This window comes from Alligator sinensis, unplaced genomic scaffold, assembly GCF_000455745.1.
Source record: "Alligator sinensis unplaced genomic scaffold, ASM45574v1 scaffold579_1, whole genome shotgun sequence".
NCBI classification, from domain to species: domain Eukaryota; kingdom Metazoa; phylum Chordata; order Crocodylia; family Alligatoridae; genus Alligator; species Alligator sinensis.
The window spans coordinates 2,242,927-2,253,237 of NW_005842023.1; the positions used below are offsets into that span (position 1 = coordinate 2,242,927).

The following is a 10,311-nucleotide window of genomic DNA, read 5'->3' on the forward strand; positions in this document are numbered from 1 at the left end:
AACTGGTGAGATAAGAAGAGACTTAATACATGTGAATAAATACAAAGATGGGAGAGGGACACCCAAAGAAGAGGAGAAGGTAGGAGAGGAATGATTTGAGATAATCTAGCCTGATAACCACAGCACTTCTTGTCAATCACAGACAGGAAGTATTGCCTCAGGAGCAGTTGATTTAAAAGAAAAAAAACCCCAAAGTTCTCTGAACTTAATCAGATCCTTTCCAGCCTGAAAAACTGCTGGGAATCTGGTGAGAACAGCTCTCTTGAGGTATTTCAACATTGTCCACTTGTGACTAGAGAAGCACGCGTTAGCAGTGGGTGGAAATAAAACCCCCAAATGACATTCTTGAAACTCTATTGATTGGTTGAGTCAGTTTTCATTTGTACTGGCCTGCTTCACTTCACATTAAGATCTGGCAAAAACATAAGCGTGTGTTCACCTTAAGCATACAAGCTATATAAACTACAATGGCCAGGCTTAAAATTAAGCAAAAGCATAAATGCCTGGGATCATGGCCTTATTAGGGAGCAGAACAGCCCTCATTTTTCGCTCCCCTCCCTCAATCTCAAATCCTCCATTTACTCAGGCTTGACTTAAAAATAGTCTTTCAAGAGTCAAGCCTAGATCTCCTGCATTTCCAAAATTAACATTAATTGCCCTGTCAGCCTCATTTAGAGAAATGATCAATGAAAATAAAAAAATCACCCTTCTGCGTGTATGCCTGTGTGACAGTTTTATCTCTAAACTATCCTTTCAAAGGATTTGCACTCTCCCCGCACAACCACAGCAAAGGATTGTTTTGCTTACAGTCAAAATTTTCATCAGCCATTTTTTCACCATTTCAGAAAAATGGCCATGAATCTTGCAACAAGTACAGTGTAATGGTCAAAGGGCAAAGCCATTTTTGACTTAGATCTGAAGAGGTAAGGGGACACTTCTCTTTTGGCAAGGGTTGTCAGTTAGTTGCAGTACTAGGGGATCAGATAGCAGATTTAGAGAGACAGGTTGATGTTTAAGATCAATGAATAAGCAAAGTTCACAGATGACACATGGCTGGTTTTAAACTTCAGGAATGACAGCAGGGGAGGACGAGGAACAAGGCCAGCTGTGAAAGTTTCCAGAGCAGTATGCTGGAGGCACAGCAGATGAGAAGCAGAATGACGTAAAGGACAGCAATTAGTTAACTATTAAGTATAGCCTGGAATGACTGTCGTGGTGGCATCCAGTAAGATTCCAGTGTTGGATATCACCAAAGAGGATTTAAAAGATGGGTTTGTCAAATATGACATAATGAGCAAGCCATGAAGAAACAACAAAAAGAGTCAAAAGTTTGTACATGTGTCTGAAGCAGACCTCGTGGGTAGTTGTTCCTGTACAAGGGGACGTAATATCAGGATAATTAGTCTTATAACTGAGGCAAAGGCACAAAGGCATCCGTTAGGAGGATTAAGATAGTGAGGAGCACCGGCCATAAGCTTGCTGAAGACAAAGGTTGGAAGACACACTGTGAGAGAGAATTAATCTGATAACAAAATATGATCTTTACATACTGTACTGGGGGGCATAGTGACATTCAAGGAAGAATTTAAAGGAATACAGAAGAAAAAAGCAAAAGCAAGATAAGAAAAAGCAAAAACTCTTCAATACGTATATATACACATGTGTACGGGATGGGTGAGCCAGGGCTTAGATGGTGTCACCATTATGTTCTGTTCCTGGCTCTGCCCCTGACCAGGCAAGTTCTTTCCATCTTGGAAACAGGATGGATACTTTTCCCCCATCTTGCAGTGAGACACCTAAATATTTACAATCTGTCAAGGGCTGAGTGTTTCAGAAAAGTGTTGTGAGGGACAAATTATAAATGAATCATTACTATGCTTTGCTGAATTAGAGGCATTTGTTTCCCATACTAACTCTGTAGCTTCTGACCTGAGACATAAGAATGAAATAGAAAAGTGGCTGTGCAATTTTTAATATTAGGATGAAGGGGCAAAATGAAGAAGTGTGAATGGGTGTTCAGTATCCAAGGGATACTGTTGAGTCTGAAGTAATTATAGATATAAATATTTTGGCTGGCACAGTAGCAGAGTTTGGAGAAGAGTTAAGGACAATAAAGGTAATCATTTACTAAGGTAGTGATTTTCTGATGTTGACACAGACTTTCAAGAAAAGAAAAGAAAAGAAAGTAAAGCAGTTTTTCCCTTCCTCCAACCCTTCAGATAAGACAGGTTTGTCAGAAAGTCATTATTATTATAAAACTTAGGAGGTTATTTATCTGGTTTCTAGCTGGGAATACAGGAAAATACATTTCTAAGGATTATTCTTCCTTGAATGCCCTAATCTTACTTGCATGATTGGGATACAAGTCACATGGATGGGAAAATGGACCCTTAAGGAAGGGAAGCCTGGGTTTCCTTATACAGACTTTTAAACAATGTAGGGAGTCAGAGCCTATTCTGGATCTAATAGTAGGAAATGAAGCATGTATGAAAAATAAAGTGGAAGTTGGGGGCATCTAGGATTTTGTGATCACAGTTTCATTACATTTTAAAAGCTCTTTAGGGCTGGAGAACTTAGAGGAAGAAGCACAAATGTTTTCGACTTGAGGAGAGCTGACTTTGGGGGAATATGATATGCCCTGAGGAATTTTTAGTGGAATCCTATGAAGCATGGGAAACATAGATCTGACTATTTAAAAAACATTTGAAGAGAGTGAAATTTAAAGCTATCCTGGTTAATTCCAAAGAGGAAAAAAGGGCAGCCGAGGCCAAATGTGATTAAGTAGGGATGTAAAGATTAGTGTAAGCAATAAGTAGAAGACTTTAATATATATGTATATATATGTATAAACAACTCTTTGAAAAATATAAACAAGCTGGCAAGGAGGGCTGAGACATCTATTAAAAATAAGCAAAAGCAGGTTCAGAAGAAAATTACGGGAGGAGAAAGAATCACTGAAGATTCTGCTCCCAAGAATATTCCAACTAAGCATAATGATTTGTTATGGTTTCTGTACTAGAAAGATACATGAGAAAAAGCATTCTTCCCTTAAATTTCTAAGAACTGGAAACAGAGAATATAGAAAAGGAACAAGTTAGTGTGCTTTTTTATCTTTACACAAAGGGGTAAAAGGATGAACAAGTATCATGTTACTTGACATGATCGAGGTGTTAGGTCTTGTCCATATTATGAAAATTTGCAATGGTGTTAAGTACCTCCATGCAGTTATGTCTGTACAAGCTCATAATGCACCAATGACACACCCTCTTGAGTGCAAATTCCCCTGCTTAAAGCAAGTTCTATGACAGCAATGGATGTGTGTGTAGAGAAAAGGATCTCATTTAAGTCAAAGAAAGCCAAAGATATAAATAACATACAATATGTCCACAAGGTAGAAAGGGTTGTTTCCTTTCTTTTAAGAAATGAAGATAGAAATTAGTAAAATCCTAACTGGTATTTATGTAAGTTCTCGGATGACGGATCAGATTCCTGATGTCTGGAAAGTGTTAAATGTCATTGTTGCAGCAGTGGGCTGTGGGATGGTGTGGGCAATTACAGAACAGTTAGCTTAACACCATTTGTGGGAAAAATATTAAAGGCACTATTGCTAGAACACCTCAACAAGAATAATTTGATTAGAAACAGCCAACATGTTATTTTCAGAGGGAAGCCTTTGCTTAACTAGCTTACTGGATTCCCTCAGAGAAAGTACTACGGTGGTTTTCATTTTGGGGCTGTTTTTTTCAGCATAGGTACATACGGCGAACAAAAAAGGACAAATTAGTGGCAAACAACATTTGCTGAAAGAGAAAAATATTTGAGAGAGAGACCAGAATTTTCTAATGGCTCCCTAAACATAGTTATCTAAATTTGGATTGGAATATCTAAATGAGAGGCCTGAATTTTCAGACCTGCTGAGCTGCAGGTGGCTCAGTACTTTTGCAAATCAAGCCACTTATTTCAGTGCCTAAGGGTATGGAATGATAAACAAATCGTACTGCGTTAAAAGGAGAAGGGCATCTTCTGCATGCTAGATGCTCCACAGTAACTCTTGTGTGTCTGCGTTTGTACCATAAATGAAAGCTAAACTGAAGCAGTTTACTCCTGAATGAAACAGGGCTAAGTTACCACAGTTTAGCTTCCACCTATCATGGGATAAGAGTGGAGAGAAGACACAGCTGCCAGGAAGTGACTGATGAGTGGTAAATTCCTTCCTATTTAACTTGGTACATTTGGCTTGTCTGTCCATACTATACAAGTGCCTAACTTGTGGCAGCTACACTTGAACATTTTGGCCATACTTGATTCGGAAGACTAAAGAGAACAGATTCTGAAGGATATGAATCCTTCATATGAATGGAAGAGTAATGACAGTCTTTCTTTAAATTTGCAAATCTCTACATGAGTCTTGGGTTATTTACTTTCTAGCCAAGGAGGTATGGGCTTAAGAAGCCTTCACTACGTTTGAAAACATATTTTGTAATGAGCTGAGACAAAGAGCCCTGCACAGAGAACACATTTGCAACAGCATGTTTCTGAAACCCAGTGATTATGAGGATACAGGAGTTACCATACAAAAAAGACTGGCAGTGATCAGCCTATTGTAACAAGGTACAGTTTGTAAACAAGTCCAAATGGGAAGAACAGAATGGAAATCAAAACAAAAGTATTGTTAGGTCTGTAAGCAGCAAACAGGAGGGAGGACAGGTGGCTGGAGGGGTTAGCAGGGGATAATTCCCAAAGCCAGTGAGTACCAAAGGGCCCCCAAAGCAGTCAAAAGCTTCAGTATCCAAAGGGAGCCAACAGATTTAGAGTCAAGGTATTCAAACAGTCCACTCAGTTCAACCAGAGGATAGTCTCACATTTCACAGTTTCTTCTTCAGTGTTGTTAAGCTCTTCAGGACAGAGGCCTTGACCCCAGAGTGCACTTAACTGAATGGAATAGATGCATTTTAAAATGAACTTATCCTAACTACCAACACTCACTGGTTTATATATAAAAACAAATGCCTATGCATGTGTGTGTGCATGTATATGCATATAACACAAGCATTTGTTTTTAAATTTCAGAATACTGAATTCAGTTTAGAAAAACCAAACAAAACTTCTCTGAATTGAATGGCGAGAATCTGAGTGTTAGATTTTCTAAGGCAAGTGTGGTACTTTAGCCATGCCACTCCTATTAACCTAATTGCATGGTTAAGCCCCTCAGCCAACCTTGAAAGTCTCAACCCAAGCCTTTGCCCTCAAAAGGGGATGGAGGCATATGCAGAATCATTTCTTTTAGCGAAGTGGTTATGTTCACTTGCTTTTTGGCACTGGATTGGATTTTGGTCTCTTATTTATATAGATGCGATTCCACTGAATTAAATGGATTTACTTTTGATTTTCACTGGTAAGAGCAGGTAAGAGCCACTGGCCAAGATTTTCAAAAGCAAGTTATAATTCTACATGTCTGATATGAGACACACTAAAGGGGGCTCATGAAGTGGGTGCTTAGCAACATGGACCTCCAAAACAATTTTTGAAAATCTTGGCTACAGTTTTTTGTATACATACAGAAGAAGATTAAAAAGATATTAAAAAGATATTAAATCCTAAATCTTAGTAGTTCTGGAAAGGTGGTGTAGTTAAAGATTTAGGCTTGGGCATATCTAAGACGCCTTAGACTTTCTCCTGAATGCTTTGAATACTGGAAATAGGAGAGCAAACGTACAGTATTGCATTCAGTTCTAGTTTTATCAGTAAGGCTGCTATTACTTCATGGGTAACACAGTCATGGTAGTTAGGTAGATTCCAAGATGTTAGGTATTGTTATTTTCCTGAAATACTGAAGAGGTTATTTTTATATTTTATTGCATAGGAATTTTTTATTGCATAGGAAAAGTTTATATTTTATTGCATAGGAATTTTTTATTGCATAGGAAAAGTTTATATTTTATTGCATAATTTTTATTGCATAGGAAAAGTTTTCATGATAGCTCAGTAAGGCTAGATTTTCAAAGTCAATAGACTTTGCACGGACCCAAACTTCACTGTACACTCACTGGATCCTTGCTTATAAGTAAAATATTATACACCAAGGTGCTCAACCTCCAGCTTGCAACCCAGATCCATCCCCCAGCACCATGTCATCTGGTCTGCAGGGCTCCCGAAGGATCTGTGGGGAGCCTCACAGGCTGTGGCTGTGCATGCTAGTTCAGGTGTGCAGGGTTGGCACAGGGCCTGATCTGGCCTTCACATTGGCCCTATGCCATTTATTGGGCCTGTAGGGCCCAAACTGTGAGCACCACTGCCATACACAGATATATCTCTGATGACAAAAGCACTTCTCAACAATCTGTGCTTAAGTATTAAAGCAGTAATGCAGAACTAAAGTCTATGTAAAGTGCTGAGGAATTTGAAAACCAGGATTTGGGTTCTAAAAATGGGACAGATAGAGACATCATGGGCAGAGAATACTAACCCTATGGACTGAAGTCATTTGGGCAAATGCCCCACTACAATGTGTCTGTAGGAATAAATCAATGGTTTTGAGGAAAAGGTACTGCCTATAATGACAGAGCAAGAAAGCAGGCCTTACAAAGCATAGATGTGTTGGGACAAGGGTCCTTTTCCTGTTCAGCAAGTCAATGTCTTTATGTCTTTCTCTCTTGGACACCCTGCCTAAGTAAAGAATGACAGACATTTCTTAACAACTTCCTAGTTTTTTAAAGGATTTTGAAATACGGATCCAGCCCTTTTTAGTTATGTAACATCAGGTTTCTTTTGCCTCTTTGAATTTCCATTTTGGAACTGATACGTGTTTATACACACACTTGTTTTTTACCTTCCCCTGGGTCTGAGTCAAGACAAATGTGCTCTTGTGACACCTCACTTGTATCAGGAAGTTAATACCAACATTTCTGAATGGATCCACTGACAGCTGATGTTATGACAGCAGCCAGCAGGGCTGGTATCAACCTCCCCAGGAGATGTCAAGCACAACATTTCCTTGGAACTCCCATTCTCCATTAGCACTGTGAACAACTGTTTGCTTCATCTATAAACCTGAACCCCACCCCGTGCCAGCACTGAGTTGTCACTATCTGCCCGTGTATTAAGCAAAAGCTCATTTTTTGTAATTAGTTCAGTATTCATAGAGAAGAAATGTACTACTGGACTGATTCTGCAGGCTGTGCTTTAAAGATGTCTCCATTGACTTCAGCGGGAGGTATCACGTCAGTGTCAGTTAGTTTTTATGCTTAAGGGGATTTGTGGAATAGTGTCCTATGAATGCAGTTATTAAATGACTGTCAGCTTTTATACTACTTCCAAAAGTCACAAAGATAGAATTTTTTTGCTGAGGATAGTCACCGGAGAGAATTCATAGGTTAAGTCATGTGATTTCATTAACATATGGGAAGAAATATTTAAAAATGGAAACATATCACTGCACCATCATTATTTATTTCTAACAGCTCTGAAAGAGAAGACCAGATGCAGATTTTAATTCAAGAGAGACAACAATTTGATTGGACTTTTGTTGTCATCTCCTGCAAGGTGAAGTTACACGCATGTTCCTTTAGTTCTGTCCAAGGACACCAACCTCCACCCAGCAGCTGGTGAATTAGTGCATTGCAAATCCGGTCCTTTGCATTTTTTGGTTTGTTTGTTTTTGGGTAACTTACTGCAGGGGGGCTGATGAGCAGCCTAATTTAGAGCTTTGAAAGCTGGCAGTAGGTGTGCAATTAGAACATTTTCACAGACAGCTGACCAAATGCAGCAATTTATTGGCTGAGTGATTGGATTATTCATTTGTAAAGCTGGGAGAAGGCATTTTCTTACCACTTCAGTCGGCCTGTAGTATTTGAGATTGACTGTCACATGAATCTTGCCAGTCTCCTTGCATCGGCCCACTTCATTTTCATTCTTTCCTTCCCACCTGTAAAGTAGATAAACATTTAAATCAATCCATAATTACTTTAGTGCTCTGATCCTAGCAGCATTTGGCTTGCTTTCTTTTATTGGACTGTGGTGTTAATTCTCTCTGCAGGACAGAATAAACTAATTAATGACAAGAACAAAGACAGAAGTCTGACCAGAAGGGAGCATCAATAGCTTTTGAAGTCCTCTGTTGTTTTGGGTTTTTTTTTGGTTGGTTTTTTTTTGATCCAGTCAAAGATCTAAAACTTAGAACTTCCAAGTTAAACACATCATATTGAAAAAAAAATTAACACCTTATTGTTAATTCCAATGTTTCCTTAATCTTCAAATAAATATAACAATGATACTTTTATTCACTGACATGTACAAAGCTGTTAGGAAAACATGTCTTTTTAAATAGATATTAGATATCAAGGCAAAAGTCTCCAATATGTTTAAGTTGCACATGAATTCAGTCAAACCAAACACTGTTAGAAAAACACTGTTCCATGTACTTAAACTGTTCATTCTCAGTTTAAAAAAGGCTCCTCCATTTTAAGGTCCTAATTCAGCAAAGTATTTAAATACATGGTTAATGAGAACAGGACTACTAACCTGTGATCTGCTACTATGCTGAATGGAAGTTAAATTAGTTTCCTACTTTTTCATACTCTGTTATGATGCAATTGTGGGATATTGCTAGGCTAACAAAGTATTGTGCATATGCATTTCTTATTCTCAGTACCTTGGCAGCACCAGCTGTGGTGTAAAATTCAACATGGTTTGACTACATTGGGGTGTCAAACTCATCAGTCCCCACAAGCCAGATGTCTAGAGCTGAACCAGCCCTTCGGCTGAATCGGACTCACAGACTTTACCTAAGCAAAGCTAACAGCATGTCCTTGGGACCAGTCCCATGTGCTGCCCACAATGCATAGACAGCCCCCCCTACCCTCTGCCCCTCCTCTCTGGGTAGTGCATGGGTCTGGTCTGGCACGTGGCACAGGAAACCATAGGTAGCACTGGAGACTCAGGTGATAGTGCTCTATGGGTTGGATCTGGTCCACAGAGCCCCTGGAATACACCATAATGGTAAGATCTGAAGAACAATGTAATTGCTTTAACTTTATCACTAGATACAGCATGCCCTTCAATTCCATATGTTCAAGCTCCAAATCTGCTCCAAATCTGGAGTTTGTGGATTTGTTTAATTTCAAAACAAATTGTTCAAATAATATTAAAGAACAGATTCACTAAACCTTTAAACATTCAGAATTAAAGACTGAAATCCTTTTTTTTTATGCTCCTTAGGTCTAGCATAGCGTAGAGTTCTGAAAGTTGATATTGCAGTACTTTAGTACAAAAGGGTGATGAGGATGAAATTCCTTGCTTTTGTAGGTTTAGGCAAAATCTATGTCCTTTCAAAGCAGCAGTTGCAATTTAAACTATTTGGCTTTAGGCAATAAAAGAGAAGTGCCCATTTATATATACATATTCAGTACTGTCAGTTTTTGCAATGTTATCACACAATAGTTAATGTTTTTCTTAAAAACTCCAGCTCCTGCAGCTTTTAATTTTGGAAGAATCTCAGTTTTTGTTTCAAGTTCCTAGCTTTTGATGTTGTAGAGAAAAAGCTGAAAAGGGGATCCAAAGGCACCCTCAAGGTTCAAAAACTGAACGCTTATTATGTTTTTAGAAATAAAATTAGAAATATGAAGTTTTTTTTTTAAGGTAGACCATGTGATTTTTAAGCCAATATCAACTTCTGGAGATTGGATCGTGGCTTTTAAATGTTATGGATTGGCAACGCTACATTTTAAAGTCATTTCTGCACACCACAGACATTAGCTGCACTAAAATTTGTGGCAATGTTCTGCTGCCTACAAAGCTGTAGAGAGTAACATATGATGTTGAATATGATTTGTAATTTAACTTTTGAGATTTTTTTTGCAGTGGTTCTTTTTGAAGCCAGTAAGTAAAATTTTCATTCAGAAGCCAAAACCAACATTAGTCCCTCCCTTTAAAGGGCAAAGGATAATAGTGTGCAGAACTCAAATGTGCTTAATAAAAAACCAATGCTCACCAGTAAAACAACAGGAAGTTCTTAAAACAGGAGATGTCAGTTGTTGGAGGTCACTGAGCAGAGAACACCATTTAACACCCAACAGTCTACAAGAGTCTCTCCAAATGTAGCAAAGATTCACTGAACATTACTATCAAAGACATGTAACAATAGAAATGACTGAAGGAAAAACTCCACCCATTTTCCTTAGCCAGTAGTGTGAAAAGTTCATAAGGAAATGAACCCTTTTTTAGTTTGAACAAAATGGAGGTAAGCACTGAAAATAATATTTTTAATTACAAACGGCACCTCCAAGTCCACAGCTGGTGAATACTATCCTGCTG

The 10,311-nt window shown here is 38.5% G+C and overlaps 1 protein-coding gene across 3 annotated transcripts in view; it reads right to left on the bottom strand.

Moving 5' to 3' along the window:
• GMDS (GDP-mannose 4,6-dehydratase) overlaps positions 1-10,311 on the bottom strand; it is a 607,114-nt gene that overhangs the window by 111,273 nt on the left and 485,530 nt on the right. For all 3 annotated transcript variants that reach the window (XM_025202406.1, XM_006022214.3, XM_025202405.1), the window contains exon 9: positions 7,828-7,924. In XM_025202406.1, coding sequence (XP_025058191.1) covers positions 7,828-7,924 — 97 coding nt within the window. The remainder of the gene's footprint in view (positions 1-7,827; positions 7,925-10,311) is intronic.